Consider the following 18,066-nt stretch of genomic DNA (forward strand, 5'->3'; position numbering starts at 1 on the left):
TTGTGGCCTTGGAGAGGGCCGTGGGTCTCAAATATCTTGCCGTTCTCTGGCATTGCAAATGGTTTTAACAGTTGGGTTCCTTTATAGTGTCATGAAATACTTAAATCAACTGACCCATTGTCAAATGTGATCCCTAGCAAGCCAAACTGGCCACGTGTATGCTCTGATCCATTAGATGGGGTGGTCCCTGTGTGTTGTTGCTTACTGCTACAAAGGTTTGGGGTCAGACTGACATGCCTGGAATATTGCATCCGGGGCCTCTGAAATGAGGCACTGTCCCTTGAGAAGGAGCTGCAGACCCTCCCTGCTTTATTTGCAGGCTCAGCCAGTCGGTGAAGAGAACATGACGTAGCTCTAAGGGAAAAAGTGGATTTTCTAAAATCTGCATTAAAAAGTTCTAGACTCTGCAAGTTTAAAGGGATTGTTACAGGTTACTGTGGTTGTCCTCCTGCACTTTACTCACCTCATGCTAATCCCCATGGGGAAGAGACTCCAGATCATGCCTTCCCTCACCCTGACTGCTCATCTGTTCTGGAACCCTGTAACCTGGAGTGTAGCATGATCCACTTGGTCTCTATGTGTGATTAAACATTTGTAGAGATATAAAAGGGTCTATGGCACCCTCTTTCCCTCTCCCTGTTTCCCTGGCATGGATGTATGAGCTGGCCTGGGCAGAGCCACATGCACGTCCAGGCACAATTGTTGCATCATTCCCAAATTTGGTGCTCTGTAGCTCCAGCTCTCTTGAAGGGGCTGCCTAATGATCTCCTCCTCTGTGTCTATCTAACCCCTCTGCACTGAGCTCAAACAGCTTTCTTGGCTCACCATCACGTATAGCCTTAAACTATGGATATAACTTTGTGTTTAGAGGGTAGCGCACTGATAAAGGGACTTTCTGGAGGTTTCTTACAGCAGGTCTGGGATCCAACGAGGGGTAAGGCTTGTGAGCTCAGCTCTCAGTTTGGGCCAGAGCCAAGTGGGCCACGCTGGCTTCTTGGAGCATTTTTAGCTTTTTCCTCCAGGGCAGTGGCAAATAGGTGTTCTCAGGCTCAGGTTTTGGCTGGGCATGTGACTTGGAGAGGAATTTTCTCTGGAGGTCAGAGCCTATGAGGTGGGTAGTGACGTCCCACAGCCCTCAAAGGAGGCCTTGCTTGTATCTCTTGATGCAAGCTGGCCTCCCTTTGGACCACAGAGGATGTCACTGTGAGAACCAGGTGCTGGTGAGTCCAGGGTTTGCACTGGGGAGAGGGAATAAAAATCTAAGGCAGTGGAAGGACCCAAGTTGAGGGGGAGGAGGAGATGTAATAATAACAATAAGATTTGATTAGGAGTCACTTGCCTGGAATGAGCAGCATCAAAACTCATGAATTGAGACCTTCCTCTGCCCATTGTGCACTGTGTGACCCCTTTTTGTTTTGTCTGAGTTCCCTCCATTGCAAATAGTGGTAACTGTGGGTGCAGTTTGCTCTATCAGGGTCCATGTAGTTTCGGTTCTATTTTGTGGTTGGGTGATATGATGACAATAAAAGTCTATAGCCATTAAGTAGGAATGCCAATTCCTACTTCAGTTTTAATATCATGTCTTAGAGATTCTTAGGTAGAAAGGATGGCTTCCTGTGGGGCTAATGTTCAGCTGGATATCCAACATACCTGATTAGAGTAGCTTCTCCTTGACAGAATTCCATGTGACTTCTGTGTGATATGTAAGGAGATGTGATGTGTAAGGAGAAGAAAAAACATAACAAGATAGCAACTGTATTCTAAATCTGTCAATTCTAGACATATAATTTGATTATGTGCTTATATTTATTCAACATGAATATCTAGATGATGTCCAATGACGGTTCATCACCAAATTACTTCATTTACTTGTGGATGATCTGTGAAGCTCACTGTCCAGGTGTTTGGAACTAAAATATGGCTTGCCCCTGGGTTTGCTGCTCAGGCTTTGTCCACATGCAAAAGTTCTGCTAAAGTTGCTGTGAAAACATCACAAGATGGCATGGCCTGATGTGTTTGGTGCATCATTTCCTCCCTTAACCTCTAGAATGTGTTCCACTCAGGTTTTGCCCCCACCCTGCCACTGAAACCACTCTTGTCAAGATCATCAGTGATCTTCAAGTCACTGAATGCAATGGTCACTTCTCCATTCTCTTCTGACCTGACCCATCAGCAGTATTTGACACAACTGGTCATTTTCTTCTCTGTGAAACCCATTGTTCCTTGGCTTCCATAACAACACACACTGCTGGTTCTCCTCCACGCCACTGGCTGCTCCTCTGTCTCCTTTGCTGTTCTTCATCATCTCCTTCACCTTTAAACGTTGGAGCACCCAGGGCCCAGACGTCAGGCTTCACCTCTTCCTACTCTCTCTTTCTTGGCAATTGCATCCTTAGTTTAATGACTTTACAAATCGTGTCTTCTCTGATAACTGCCCAATTTACGTCTCCAGTCTGGACTCTCCTCTGAACTCCAGACTTCTATATCCAGCTGCTAACTCAGTATCCCCACATGGATGCCTAAAGTCATCTCAAATGAACACATCCCAAATGGAACTGTTGGTTCCACCCTTTTTAACCTGGTCTTCCCATGGTCTTCCCCATTTCAGTAAATGGAATCACCATTTACTCAGTTGCTCAGGCCATGTTCTCATTTTCTCTCACCCTATATCCAATCCAACAGTAAATCTGATTGTCTTTACCTTTAAAGTATAAGCAGAATCAACCACTTCTCACTACTTTTCCCACTATGTCCTTGATTCAAGCCACCATCAACTCTTCCCTGGACCATTACAATAGCCTCCTTACTCCTATGCTAGCTCTCAGAGTGTTCTCCACACAGCAGCCACAGTGAGCTATCTGTAATCTAAAGCCGATCATTTCTCCCCCACTGCTGCAAACCTCCTAAGGGCTTCCTTCAAAGTCCAAAAATTTTAGCATGGCCTACCAGCCCGTGAATGATCTAGCCACCCCAGTACTGTCTGACTTTATCTCCCATTATTCTCCCCATGCTCTGCCCCAGCCATACTGCTTCCTTCTTCTTCCTAGGACACATACACTTTCCTCAGGGCCTTTACACAGGAAGAGTGTTCTTCTGCCTGGAACACTCCCCTACTTCCTTCAGGTCTTAGCTCAAATGTCACTTTCTCAGAGAGACCTTCCCTTGCCATCCTATCTAAAATAGCATCCCCCTGACCCCTCTTTCATACTCTGCTCCCTTACCAGAATACCTGATGTATTCTTCTTCATGGCATTTATATGTCTTATATGTTTGTGTGTTTGTACTTGTCTCCACACACCAGGGTGTAAGCTCCATGACAGCAGTGACTTTGTTTGGTTTACTGCGGTATCCAGTGTCTGGACAGTGTCTGGCACATAGTAGATGTTCAATAAATACTTGTTAAATGAGTGAATAAATGAATTCCAGGGCTCATTTTGCTGGATTAAGCTGGACTAAGCAAGATAAGGGAATAAAGAAGGCAGGGTTATGATTACTAGGTGTAGCACTGCCGTGGAGTATGATAAAGGTCACCTTTATTATTTGAGGAAGGAGAAGTCATCTTCTATAGCCTCCTGCCTTTAGGCATCTCCCTTGTGGATGTCTCATGAGAATTTTCTAGAAGCTGGGCTTTGAGGATTAAATTTTGACTTGCTAGGATAGACCAAAAAAGGTGAACAGTTGCCCCTTCCACCTCTAATCTATTTCCCTATTTTTCCTTTTTAGCTGCTGTATCAAGAATGGGCACGCTATGGAGTGTTTTATAAGTTTCAACCTATTGACCTCATCAGGTAAGATGTGGGAGGGGACTCTTGGGAGGACCCTAGAGATACAAATACAGAAAGATATCTGTCGACCCTCTTGGCCCCTGGCAGTCTATTGACTAAGCAGAGGGATCTGCTTTTCTAGGTTGTATGATACCCCTGCTCCATGTCTTACAGATGGGGAAGCAGCTCAAGGAGAGGCGAGGGGAATGGAGGCTGTGTGGGGCAGCAGATAATGTAGAGTGATGTACTATGACTTCTATCTTGAGGTCTTCAGCACTATGATCACTCTTCCCCTGCCTGCTCTTTTATGGAGAGTGGGGTGAATGGAGTTCTCTCTCCTATATTGTCCTTCGAGTTTGTCCTAGAGAAGGATCTAGGTGAAGCAGATCTTTGGGTTATGTCCAAGTGGCCAAGTTGCCCAAGTGAAGGAGAGACCTGGCAAATCACATGAGGAATAAGCTGGCTGGTCTGAGAGAGAATATGGGTTTTTCATGGCTTCTCCAAATTAGAACAGAGGAGAGACTGGGTCCTGAAATCCCTTTCTTCAGTCCTTCCCCTAAAATGATGTCCTGTTGTCTTGGGAATTTCCCCAGCTTCTACAGAACATTGATAAAAAGTCCTTTTAAAGAACTTACTAGAATGCAGTAGGTCTGACTAATCTAAAAGGGATTGATGACTTTAGAAACTCGATGGCATCTTAGAGCCCAACCTCCTTCCCAGCTGGAATGTTGGGAGGCAACACTGTGAAGTGGGAAAGCACTGTGCTGAGAGTCTGGAGACTGGGTTCTCATCCAGGCCAGGCCACTAGGGGCTATTATTTCTTTGGGCAAGTCACATTGCCTCTTTGGTCTTCAGGATCCTGGTAGTCGAAATTGGGAGGCTGAACTGAGGGATCTGTGAGGAAATTTGGTAAAGCATGCTCATTTGGAAAAGATGGGGATTTTCGGCCCCATGACTGGCATAAGGGACTCACTGCCACACAGTCACTTGTGGCTCTTCTAGTGAGCTAACTAATCAGCCAGCAAACACAGAGAGTGTTCCTGGCTGATTGCTGTGGGCTGGGATTGTGAGAGGGGCAGCAGCCAGAAGGATTGAGTCCAGAGGGAGAAATTCCAGCTTCTTCTTGGAAGAAGAAAGCAGCTTGGGGGCCACAGTTTGGGCAGGTTCTCCTCCCACACAGAGATGTGATGGCCGGCCCTCCCAGGGAACTGGGAGCTCGGTTGGACGTCTCTTGACAGCAGGTGTTTGTTCCAGCTGAAGACCGTTAACTGAAGCGCTCGGGTCAGGGAGCAGGGCCATGGGGTGCCTGTGACGGAGGCACCCTGACCCAGCACCTCCCATTCCCTGGCTGGCTTTTACGAGGGACAGGCCACCTAGACTGTTCTCTGGGCCACACCAAGGCTGCTTCCTCCATGCTTGGTGGGCTTTGATCTTCTTCTCTGCATCTCAAGTGGCCACCCACTCTGTCGCCTGTTTTCTCCAACTACTCATTCATTTTTTTAAAATATGATTAAAAAATAAAAATTCTCCCTTCCAGAGAGCCCTGTCTTTTCCCCAGAGACTTCAGGTGACTGGCCGCCAGCTATGTGGGAAATGGCTCCAATATGCATTCAGTTTTGGCCACCAAAGCAGCCTCACCTGCAGGGGAAGAATTGCCTTTGGAGCAGAGCCCTGCTCTGGGGTCTGGTGGTTCCTGAGCACAGAGAGCTCCAATCTGTCTAGACGGGGCACAGTGTGCTGTGGAGCTGGAGGCTGTCCACCGCTCCTCCCAGATCAGATGGCTCAGGAGCTCCCACAGCCCCTGGGCAAGGCCAGTGGCTGGGCTGGGAGTGGGGAAGGCTGCAGCCTCCAGCATCTCTCAGACACTGGCTGGAGGGGAAGGGACACTGGGTAGCATGTGTGTGGGGAGTGGGGGGCTGTTGTCTACCCAGGGGTACAAGGAGCTCTCTGACCTCGAGATGCTGCTGGAAAGAGAAAGTGACAGTAGTGGGGAGAGGGAAGGGGCAGGGGCGTTATGAGCATAGGTGGGTAACAGAGACAGGGAAACCAAGGAAAGGCACCTGGAGGGCTGCTAGAGAAACCTGGGGTGGAGGGTGTAGAGAACAGCCAACCCACACCCAGCTGCTCCCCCTAAACTCACTTCACATTGCATTCCAAATGGCCCATCTCGCTTTTTCTGGTGCTGACAGAGTCAGCTCCTTCCTCCTTGTCACCATCTGCCCTCTCTCCCACTTCCCAGTCTCTGGTTTGACACCAAGGCCAGGGGTGCTTCCTCAGCCCCATTTCTCTCTTCCACCACTTCTTTTCCATCTTTCCTGCTGCCACCTGTCAGGGTGACTCAGCCCACAGAGCCCAGCCCTTGGCCACCTTCCCTGAGCTGTCACTGGCTCCCTACTGTCACAGTGCCATTCCATTACTACTTACTAATGTGAATTGTACCCTCTTTGTGCCTTACGTAGAAATTACACCTGTATGGTCTGTGTGGAAAGATCAACAGAAGCAGGGGAGTCTTATACAGGGAGAATATAATTCACACAGAGGCCTGGTAGAGGTATTTCCTGCCTATTTCTTTAGGCATTCAGTGCCTCATTTTTAGTGCTGAGCTTCTGATCCACCTATGGATCCCTAGTGCTCCTTCCTATGCCAGTCATTTGGAACATTCTACAGCATTGAGCAGTTGAGAGCTCAGCGGGGGTGGGAGATCTGTTTGCATTCTGAAAGCCCCAGGACTAGCTATTCTTCTCCTTCTGCAGGACTTTAAGCTTAAACTTGAGATTTGGGGTTAGAGGTTCCTTTCCCAGGTGTTGAAAGTGGACAGAAGGTAGGCTAGACTCTTCCCCACACCCCTCGCCCGGCCTTCTCCGCTGCACCAGCATTCGTGCCCAGCAGGCTGCACTGCGAGACTGCTGATGGGTCTCTCCCAGCCCAACAGGCTCTTCACCCTGGATCTTGCCTTTGCTCTAGAAGCCTCGGGGCCTGCAGGCCTGAGCTGCGTGTGTGTGTGTGTGTGTGTGTGTGTGTGTGTGTGTGTATGTGCGTGTGTTGCCTGGAAAGTTCCCCAGGGAGGTATCCAGCAGGGACCCCACTTACAGTAGATTCTTCCAGGAACTTCCAGCTAGCAGCACTTGTGCCCCGGGAGAAACAGTTTGTGACTAAAACAATGAGGGAAATGATGTCTTAGTTGGAGAGAAATGGCTCTTCTAGTCCCTTAGAAGCCATACAACGGTGCTTACAGCCAGAGGAGTAGATTTCTGCCTGCCCTGCTCTGGGTTAACACCCCAACCTCCAAGGCAGGAACTAGCCTTTGTTTTCTGGGGAACCTGGGGGCTTGGGGCCTTTGGATCTATACAGGTGTGATCCAGTGTTAGGACCATGACCTGTCTTCACTAAAATTAATGTCTGCTCACAGGCTAATTTTCTTAGCTTGGAGGTTTTGGTATGGATGAGACAAAACAATAGGCTTTAAACATCTGAGTTCGATTTAGCTCCTAACTATACTTTGCTGAAGTTGATGTACAAAAATTTAATATTTTAGCATCTGCCACTGCCTACGTATGACAGCATGAGGAAGAGTGGGGTCCAGAAGTCTACTAGGCTCAGGGAGATTGCGGCCCGTTGACTTTGGGGAACTCACCGAGGCATAACGCAGGGGCAGCATTCACTATACCACATCAGCATTACAGTCTGGAGAGGGGCGAATGGCTATTACTCAGTCCCACCTCTTTCAGGACCACCCACTTCACGGTCGAGGCTTCGTAAAAATCAGGACCTGGGCCTGAAGCCCATCCATGTGGCAACTCTGGACTTCTCTTAGAAATGCCCTGCTTTGAGATGTGAACACTTCCACAGTGACCCAAGAGTGATGTCCATGGGGTCATACCATCTCAGGAGCCTTTGGATATCATCTGTGGATGGCAAGAGTGGCTGCCACCTTGCTACACATCTCTACCATCTTAGCTTCCCAGCCCTCTCCAGCCCCACCTGTGGAGAGCTTGTCCAGAACCCTGACATCCCAGGACTGGCTTTCCCTCCTCCTACTGCAAGGCAGAGGTCCTTGTCCCTGTCAGAGTTCTCCAGGATGGCCACTAGAAGGCTGTGTGATTTAATCCATCCCTTTCCATCTCTGGGCCCCACTTGTACCATCCTGAAATGTGACCCATCCAAATCCCTCCAGGAGGGAGACAGAGGAAGCCACATTCTTTCTTAGGACGCTTCTGAGCAGGCCAGGCTAAGAAGGACTGGCCACAGCTGGTTTGGGGGAGGGAATGGAGAGGAAAAAATGTTGATCAACCTGTGATTAATTATTTCCTGAGTCCACTGCCTCCTCCTTGATCTTCCCTTGGGATTTATAAGGGCAGTTCAGCTCAATGCAATAAACATTTACTGACGCTTGCAGTGAGCAAGACTCTGTGCTTGGCGACACGGGGAGGTGCAGCAATGAATAAGATGGAGTTTGTGCCCTTAAGGATCCAACAGCTATGTAGGGAGACAGACATGTGCAAGGCGGGATGAAGTGAGGGCTTTTAAGGACTATAAGGTAAGTACCAACATGATAGTACAGGAGAACAGATGAAGAGTAATTGCTATTAGCAGAATAAGGGAAGACTTCCTGGAAGAGGTGGCACTTGAATTAGAAATGTTACTTTCTGAAGGGCTGAGGTTAAAGGTCTCAAATGTGTCTTCATCACCAGCCTGGGCTGCCCTCTATATGGATTTATTGTTTAGCCCACTATTGATGGCCAGAAATCACACTGACCCAAAGCCAATCTTTCCTGACTGTTGACTGGGAGTAGTCAGGTCAAGAACTTGACTTGCAAATCTCATCTGTATGGATTCTATGCCAGCCTGGCCCATGCCCCTTGCTCTGCCCTATAAGTTAGCAGAGAATCCAGGGTTGGAAGGAGGTGGGGCTGGATCCAAGAGAGGAGGCTAAGGAGAGATGGAGTGTGGGACTAGCACGTTGATATTTGTACAGGTCTCGGCGTTTGAAGTATTGGATTGAGCTGGGAAGCATTTTGCAGGCTGGAAATAAATAATATCTCATGAGCCTGAGAATATTTTCCTTTTACCTCTGAGAGTATGAGAACAGAGTAGACAGAGAAAAGCAGGCAGTAGCTGGTTGAAGCAAGGCAGGAACAAGGATAATAATGTTCTGGCTGTTATATTCTGGCCCATCTTCCAGATCAGGAAATGTCAGGCTGTTTATTAAGTCTAGCTGTGAAAAGGCTCTATCCCACTCTCCTTTCTCCTGCTTCCCCCACTGAGCGCCACTTTCCTCCAGTTTGCACCCTCCTGGGGAGGGCAGTTGGCCTGTGGCTGGCCAGTGGACCAGCAGCTGGAGTACGGTGCTCTCAGCTCCAGCCCAAGACTGCACCCAAAAGCTGTCTCGGTCTCGTGAGGGTGGCGTGCCAAGCCTCAGAACAGCCTTCCACGGATGGTGGCTCCTGTTTTAGATCAAACTTTTAATCTTCCTTCCTGTGGCATCAGCCATATGGTACAGATGGTGGATCCTAAGTCACCAGGAGGCTGCACACGTTCCCCATGGCCGCCCAGAATTCCACGGGCAGAGTTGGGAAGGCATGAGCTGTTTGATTCCCCAGCTCATTGCCTCCTTGATTCCCTTATGTCATGTCCTATTTCCCAATGAGGAAGGCAAGGTGATTTTAGTCTAAAACTATATGATAAACTGTATATTTCATGTCCCCTTGGCCCTTGTGTGCAATAAATTCTCAGTTATCCAGAACCCCTGGGACCAAACCATGGCATCACAGAGGTGGAGTGAGCTTAGAGGTCAATCACCTCAGCGCCTGGCCCTGGAATGAAGGGATGAAAACTTCTCTCACCGCATACTTATCTAGCAAATGCCCGGCCTCTTCATGACTTTTCCTGTAGTAGGTGTACTTTGCCTCAGGGGCAGCCTATTTGTCCATTGGACATTTCTAGTCACATTTCTAGTCATGGAGCTAGAGCAAGAACTCTGCTGATTTCCCTCCTTTTGATTCCAGTTCTGCTCTCGGGAGCTCCACAGAACAAGAGTACCCTGTTGTGTAGGTCAGTTTTTTAAATATTTGAAAACAGCTATTGTGTCCATAATAGTTCTCACATACCTAAGCTTTCTTTCCTTCACACAAAACACTCCTGGACCTTTCTGCATGTCCTCATGTGACACAGGCTCTTCAAACAGCCTCATCATCATGATCGTCCTCTTCGGGACTCACTGGCCTGGGAAACTCAGAGCGGAGTCCTTCTGCACACCTCACCTGGTGTAGTTAAGCCAACACATATACTTTATTTTGCACTGACCGTATGTCAGATGCTGGTGCTGGGGGTTTGGAGATGAATTAAGCATGACCCCATTCTCGAGGAGCTTAAGTTCAAAGTCAAATCTCCAAGCTTGTAGATGACGACTGGGCTTTTCTGGGAAATGAAGGGACAAACTGATGGAGAAAATTTTCAAAATGTAACTGTGAGGCTGTAGAAAAACAACATATGGAAAAGATGATGGGGGAAATCGACCCCTAAACTAGTCGTCTGTAATGACGGGCTTGGCGATATCATCTGGGAAAGATTGTTGGAAGTGACTGTAACTCTTTCTAGAAACATCCATGTGATGTGTTGTGGCACCCACAGACCCCGGAAATTCTCAGAAAATATTTTAGGATCGCATCACTTAGGAATTTACCAAATCATGGCAAAACCTCATACGTCCACCTCAGGTTGTCATGAGACTAAAGAAAAACTCAGCCAGGCTGGAAATATTTCGGGGAAGGAAAAATAATGTGATCCAAGATTTGGAGAGGCATCCACAGGAAGACAGACTTAAACAAATAAGAGCTCCCTACTCCAGGAAGAAAATGGAGGAGGAGCGAGGTCGTCACTTCTTAAATTAAAAGACAGATTGAGTGACTGTGCACGTGTTTATCAAATCCCGAGGCCCCTGCCTAGGGACGTTCCTTTAGACTGGGAGCAGTGGGCTAAGAACGAAAGGAACTCAGTTTTAGCTCCAGCTGTGTTTCCGGTTGATGTAGCATTTGGGCAAGCCATTCTCTGTTGAGCCTCAGTTTCCTCAGCTATGGAATAGGGATCCTAACACTTGTCCTACTTGCCCCACAATATTATTGTGAGGTTTCTGATACAGTGTGACACAAATAGTGTGGTGAGGGACGTAGGTTTGGTTAAATAAAGCTATTATTTATCTGCTCCCTTGGGGAAAATTATAATGCTCGCTAAACTAGCAGAATTTTATGTAGTTCTTTAGCTAATGAGTTTTGACAAATATTTTATAATCATAGGATTATGTTTTTTATTGTAAATCAATGCCCTGTAACACGCACTTTGCACGTGCGTGCTCTGTGCCTCCCAGCAGCCCTGCAAAGTGGCTATTCTCACCTCCATCTTATGGATGGGGATACTGAACTCGGTGAGATGAGAAGCTCCTCAAAAACCACAAAGCCAGCCCATCTGGGATTCAACCTCAGGCCTGTCTGACTCCAGAAACTATATTTTTCCCCTTGTCCTCTGAGGCTGAAGGTGACAGAGCTCCATCCAGCTGGATGTCAGGCAAGCTAGGTTTCCAGTTGTCTAGTGTTAATCCCTTCAATTGGCAATCTCTGAGGGAAAACTGGGGTGGTCTGCTGGTCAGTGGAGCTCACCAACTGTAGTCAACCCCTGCTTTACGATGGGGTCATCCTTATGAACATTTCTCTGTGCTTAGCAGGAGTGACAGGTCACTCTCAGGGCCTGTTGAGCTGGATAGAGTTATTCGTGCCTTTGTTAAGTGACCCAAGAATGCCACGTTTTTGACTTTGCATTTCTATATTTATAGTCCCTTTTTTCTGACTTCTTCCATGCTGTCAGGTTGTCAGCTGTCACTTCTTGCTTTTGTCATCGGAGACTCCAATTTTCTGCTCTGTCTCAGTCACAGGTTTGGCAACCAGACACCGTGCAGGTCAGCACTGTGCACCGGGTGAGACTCTTGCACAGCCTGTCCCGGAGTCTGCCTCCTGTTAGAGGGGGATTTGTGGAGGGTCTGCTTTGTCGTGGAAATATCTTTTTTTGTTTCCCAGTGAGAGTGAAATGGTGTTTCTGAGCTCAGGAGGCCTCAGAGATGGGACCAGAGTGCGACACGGCAGGCGCCTTTGCCGTGAAGAGCTGCATTTTGTTCTCCTGGCTTGTTTTGGGAGGTCACAAGAAATCCAGACCATCAAAGATTTTTCTTAAAGTAGAGCTTAGAGTCTGTTAACAACACATGGGTTGGTTCCTACATCAAGGTCCACTGGATACAGAGCTTTTTCATGGGTGTGGTGTCAAAGCTAAAAGAAGGGAGGAAACGGGAAGCTTGAAGTGTAATGGTGGGACACAGGTGCGCACAATAGAACACTTCCGAAGGTGGTCACAGAGCTGTGGAGCAGTACCAAGAGGTAACTAATGCACAGAGCTGTACAGAGAAGTGTTAGGGCAAGGCAGTGAAAGATTTTGAAGGGGTTATTAACTAGCTTTAGTGTGGTTGATGAAAGAAAAATGAGACTTATGGGGTAGATGAGTTTTGAGTAGAAAGCAGAGATTTGAAGGAGAGAAGAAATATGGTTGGGAGATTCACAAGATTCAGATTGAAGCATTCTTGGTCAGGAGATACCGAAAGAAGGAGAGACCCAAGAGTGGGCTGTGGCTGAAGATGGGCTGAGAAGAGAGCACTGGGCCTCAGGAAGTGATTGGAGATAATATTTGAGACAGGGTGGGGGAAGAAAGTCCAGAAAGAAGGTGACAATGGGGACCAAAAGGAGATACTGTCAAGTAGTTTCTCTGGAATCCAGGCAGCTGGCAAAACAGAATTGCGAGGGTTTCAGGACTGCTTCTAGCTGTGACGTGAGAGTGGACGTGTGGAGGTTCAGTTTTCACTCACTCTTTCTCTTGGGAAACTTTGGGCAAGTCATTCAGCCCTGTTGGACCTTGTGCCGTACCTCTCCCTGACAGAGGGGAATATTTGTGTCTCCTCCACAACTCTCTAGGCTAGTGATAGCAGGTGCAGTCCTGTCTGTGGGAGTCAAGGACCTCAGGTAGGTCTGAGGGGTGACCTTGTCCTAGAAGGAGGGAGAGGACAGCATGTGGATGAATTGCCATGGACACGGCCCAACTGTTTGATCCCATGAGCCACTGTTTCACCACTTGTCTGTGGAGCTCCTGAGCTCCCCATTCCTGCTACTAATATTCCCCTGAGTGGTGTTCTCCACCTACACCACATGGGTATGTAACCAACATAAACAGAAAATGTCTTAACACATTGAGTAACATCGGCGGAACACACGTTACAACAACAACCGCAAGATAGCTAAATTTAATTACCCGGCACGCCCAGGCTTCTTGCACAGGCACATGCCTCTGTTTTAGAAATGGAAAACCACAGCATTTTGTGGGTCTAGAAGTCACAGACATAAGCAAGAAAACAAAACAAAACAAAAAACTTTAAGATCCCCGCCTGGGAGACTGCTGTCCTCTAGTACCTTCTTGGGATTATCTCAAGGTATTCAAAGATGTGAGTCATTGGGTAACTGCCAAGGATTGCTGTCTGCCCCTGGCAGAATGGTTGACTCAGATGTGGAGAGATTGTGGCTCTCAGCCTGAGTCACCCAGCCCATCGAAGGGACTCAGTAAACCCTCCTCGAGGGCTCAGGCCTCAAGGTTGTTGGCTCGGCCTCGTTGGTTTCTTTCATAGAATCCACATTCAACTGAACATAGTCAAGAGAGACAGAGAGGGGAATGGAGGACTGGGATTTTGAGCTTTTTATTTTGGCATTTTGGAGGAGGGTAAGGGCAATGGCTTAGTTTCCAGCTATTATCAATTCTAACAAAATGGCAGTATTTCCTTAGGCTGATATTCTGCCCAATCCTCAGCTTTGGGCAGGAAGATAGCTGCTTAGTGGAGAGAAGTGAATCAGCCATATATTAAGGGTGTCCCTTTGCCCCACATGGGGACTCTCAACCCCCTGGAAGCTCCACCTAATGCCTCATGCAGATTCCTCTTGTTGGGGTTCATCCTCTTTCACATTTTCTCATCCTCCATGCTCACCCCATGCTCTAGTTCCCCTCTCTGTCAAGTCCTGTGGGATTGTATCCCCCTTTGAATATACTAGTCCTTCTCTGAAGGTTTAACATCTGTGAATGGTGAGGTTAAGCCCTCTGATGATCCAGCAGCCTGCCAGAAGCATCTCTATGGGGATAATGTGAAAGAAATAGAAGACAGAGCCCCCAGACTCGGACCTTTTACCATCTAGTTGGCAAGAAGACTCAATGTTTTGGGAAAGAGATTTCAGAAAACGTGTAATTCAGCTCAATTTAACCCAGCATATTTATTGAGCACCTTCTCGTGCTGGGCACTATTTTAGGTGCTGAAGTTAAAGTGATGAAAAAGGTAGGATGGACTGACCTTGGGTAATTAAATAATTTATCATCTAACTAGGACAATTTTTTTGAGAGTGAAAGTGAGCACTATTAATAATTGTGCTGAGTATACTAGTCTGCTATTGTCACAATAATGCTGCATAACAAACCACCCCAAAGTCAGCAGCTAACAATGACAGTCATGTATTTTTCTTGCTCATGTGTCTGTAGGTTGAGTGGAAAAGCTCTGCTTCGGGATGAGGGGTGGCTGGGCTTGGCTCTAGTCTTCAGATTGTGTTCAGGTCTCCACAGATCTGAACATTCTCCTTAGATCGGAAGTGACCTGGGGCATGTTCCTGCCATGGTGAATCACAAGAGCACAGGAAAGAAATGGAAACACTCAGTGCCTCTTAAGGCGTTGCTGCCATCACATCTGTTAGTGTTCCATTGGCCAAAGAAGTCAAATGGCCAAGCACAAATCCATGTTGCTGGAAAGTATACTTTTTCTTAAGGGGAGAGGAGTTGATATTTGCTGGACAACAATCTAACCTACCTCACTGAGACGACAGGTATAAACCAGGACTGTCCCAGGACTATCTGGACCTGTGGTCCACCCTAGTCTGATCTCATAGAGCTTATGGCCTAGCAGGGAAGACAGATAATGTACAGTTAATTGTAAGTGTGACATGGGTTACCATAGAGGGGTATGGAGTGTAATGGGAGTACAGTTAGAGGACAATCCAGCCTAGTTGGAGAAGGCCTCCTTGAGGAACTAAGATTTGATGCATGAGTGAAAGCAAAGATGAGCCAGGCAAAGATGAGCAGAATAATGACAGTAGCTAAAACTACATGGTACTTCCTGTGTGCCAGGCACTGTTTCAGCCCTTTGCTTTTGCTAACTCCCAACAGCTCTTTGAGATAGATGCTATTATCCTCATTTTACAGATGAGGAAATGAGACACAAAGAGATTGTTAAGTCACCCAAGGTCACACAGTTAGTAAGAAAGAGGTAAGATTTGAACTCCCAAGTCTGGCTCCAGAGTCATTTCTCTTTGCTGCTATGTCCACTGCCCCAGCTCTGGAAGAGGGGGCCTGAGGTGCTGGAGCATTAGGTCTACAGTGGAGGGAGTGACAGGGGACCAGGCTGGGATGAAGCAGGGGCCAGGTTCTGGAGGATCTCATAGGTCGGTTGAGGATTTGGTGCTTTGTTCTAAGGACAAGAGTACGTCCTTGAAGGGTTTGGCTTATGTGGGTGCATATATGTGGACATTGCTGACCTGACATGGTTGGCTTTTACTTTTAAAAGACCTGAGGCTCTTCTGCATGGGACACTAGAAGGGAGCTGAGACTGTATGTTTGTGCCAAACAGGATGGAAGGGCGAGGTGGGGGTTCTGGGGAGAAGAATGGCTTGTCCTCCTGGATGTCCTCTGTCCTTCCAAGAGGTCTTGTGGGCATTCTGGGCAGTATGACTCTGAGCCCAGAGTCTCTTTTCTCTTTATCCTCAGCCCTCTGCATCCTAACTACCCAGAGGTTTCACTAGATTGTAACAGTGGCTGGGAACCCTCTCTCTCTGTTCACCGGTGGTAGATGTCCCAGTGGGCATGCTGATGACCACCACTAACATGGCGCTTGCCTCACACTCACCACGTCCCAGTTTCACATGCCCTTTGTGTGCAGGATCTGGTCAACTCTTCACGGTAACCCTGTGAGGTTGACGTGATCATTATTCCCATTTTCAAGTTGAGGGCACTGCAGCACAGAGTAGATAAGTCACTTGTTTCAAGTCTCAGGCACTGCGACTCCAGAGCCCATCGTCTTAACTGGTTTTCGACACTTCGGGGATGGAAAAGTGTGTTGGTGAGACACATGGGCTGCTTCCTGAAAGGGATTCCAAGACAATGGTAGGGGATAGTGGATGAACGTGGTCAGACCTTCAGATGGGATGCTACAGGGACTCTAGGATTTTTTTAGAATAAAACAGACCTGGTTCCTTAAAGGGGTGTTGCCATAGATAGTAGGGACTTAAGAATTTTAGATCTGGGGGTCCTTGAAAGCCATCCTCTCACTTTATAAAAAAGGAATGAAAATCCTGTGACAGAACCAATGAGGCAGAGGGACAGAGGTGTCATGTCTGAGGCCACTTCTAAATAAGGAGTCTTTAATTTGTGCCTCTATAACCTGCTGACATTTGATGCAGACAGAGCTGGGAGGTAGAGGATGTGTGGGATTAGAGGTGGTGGATGATGCTCCAGGCAGGTTGGCTCACCTGTTACCTTCCTCACTTAACAATAAGGGGGTCAGGCCAGGTGATCTATAATATCTCTTCCAGGGGCAACTTTCTGGGCTCTACAGGATAAAATCTCAAGCCTGAAGTTGGTCTGGGGGCAAGACTCAAGGTCTCACAAGGAGGCGAGTTGAACTAGGGATTGGGACCCAGGACTCTGTCCAGTGAACTCACCACTGCCTGGGGCACCCTTGCCCCCACATCCCTGGATTTCTGTCTCCTCTCCCTCGACCTCTTCCCCTTCCCAGACACTGCCATCTCTCATTGCTTTTGGCTCTTGGCTTTGATCACATCTGGAGCATTTTGTAGAGTTGATGACTGTGTGTTTTCCTGTTGGGACACATGGTGTATATCAGAGGCACTTAAGAAGCTTTAGACAAGTGGAAAAGTCTGCGTGGCATCTCAGGGGCTGCTGGCCTGGAGGGTGGATGGCAGCTGCATGGCAGGGGACCTGGCATGAAGGCTGACTCTCCAGGAAGGCCCGGAGGCCCAGCCTGGGGACTACTGCTCCAAATGGCTTTGAGTTGTCTTAGTGGGGTTGGTGCATTGGAGTAATGTGCATGTGTGTGTGTGTGTGTGTGTGTAAGAGGAGTGGAAGGGCCCCTCTGCCTTGTTGCCATGGGATGCTGCCTTCAGGGCTTTGTTCCCCACGGTAACTGGGGCTCTTATCTACATGTCCAGTAACATAAACCAATGGTGTGTCCCTTGTAGGCAGACAACAGGTGATGAACATGACATGGGGCAGAAAGGCAAAGCGGTGCTCTGTCTGTGAAAGGTGACAATAATTTCCAGTGATCTGCCCGGCAGGACCAGTGAGCAGTGAGGACGGATGAGATGCAAAGTGGGCTTCCCACAGTGAGTGGGCTGGGAACATAACCAGAATTCTCTTTGCTGTCCCTTACCCTTCCATTGGTGCGGGCCTTTAATCCTCAGAGTCCCGGGCACGGGCAGGAGGGTGTTGGCATGATTCTATGTAGGTGAAGATGCTTTCAGCAGGAAGGAGGGTGGTGATAGAAGCAGACAGAGTCTGCAAGAGGAATTCTGAAGGACTGAGGTCACATTGCTCTACTTCTCTTTCTCCTTTTCTGTGGGTGGAGGTGGGGGTGTGTGTGCCCAGCCAACTCTGTTTACCATTCATTCAGAGCTGGACTCCTGGCAAGGTGTTTCAGAGCTCATCGCGGCTTCCCTGAGGCTGCTCCTTAGCCCTTCTCACACCCTCCCAGGGACTGAGGCATTTATCTGCAGGCTTCACAGCTGTGTGTATCCTCTAAGCCTCTCTGGTCCCCTTGAACTTTCTACTGCTCTCTCCTCCAATAACCTTCAGCCTTCATCCTTTTTCTTTTCATCTACTTTCCTTACCAATCCATCCCAGCTACTCTATATCTGTTCCCTCCTAGTGACGTCCTCCAGACTGGGGGACAAGTTACCCCCATCCGGTGCTGCTGGACGTGACCTTGGAAAGTGATAGAAGGTATTTAGAGGCCCAGGGTAGGAGTGGTGCTGAGGAATGCCACACAGAGTTCAGCCTGGAAGGTTGTTTATGCTCTTGCAACTGTAACAGAGAACAGCCTTGTCTATCCATGGCACAAATTAAATTGCAGATGCCCCTGAACTCAGGGTTAGGAACGTAAACAGCTAGT

General features: G+C 48.0%; 1 protein-coding gene across 1 annotated transcript in view; it reads left to right on the plus strand.

Annotated features, from left to right (window-relative positions):
• ANO2 (anoctamin 2) overlaps positions 1-18,066 on the plus strand; it is a 331,112-nt gene that overhangs the window by 122,652 nt on the left and 190,394 nt on the right. The window contains exon 11 of the mRNA XM_087441928.1: positions 3,724-3,788. Within this exon, the coding sequence (XP_087298054.1) occupies positions 3,724-3,788 (65 nt within the window). The remainder of the gene's footprint in view (positions 1-3,723; positions 3,789-18,066) is intronic.

Source organism: Ceratotherium simum, chromosome 17 (genome assembly GCF_057802395.1).
Source record: "Ceratotherium simum simum isolate JZ-2026a chromosome 17, ASM5780239v1, whole genome shotgun sequence".
Classification (NCBI taxonomy): Eukaryota; Metazoa; Chordata; class Mammalia; order Perissodactyla; family Rhinocerotidae; genus Ceratotherium; species Ceratotherium simum.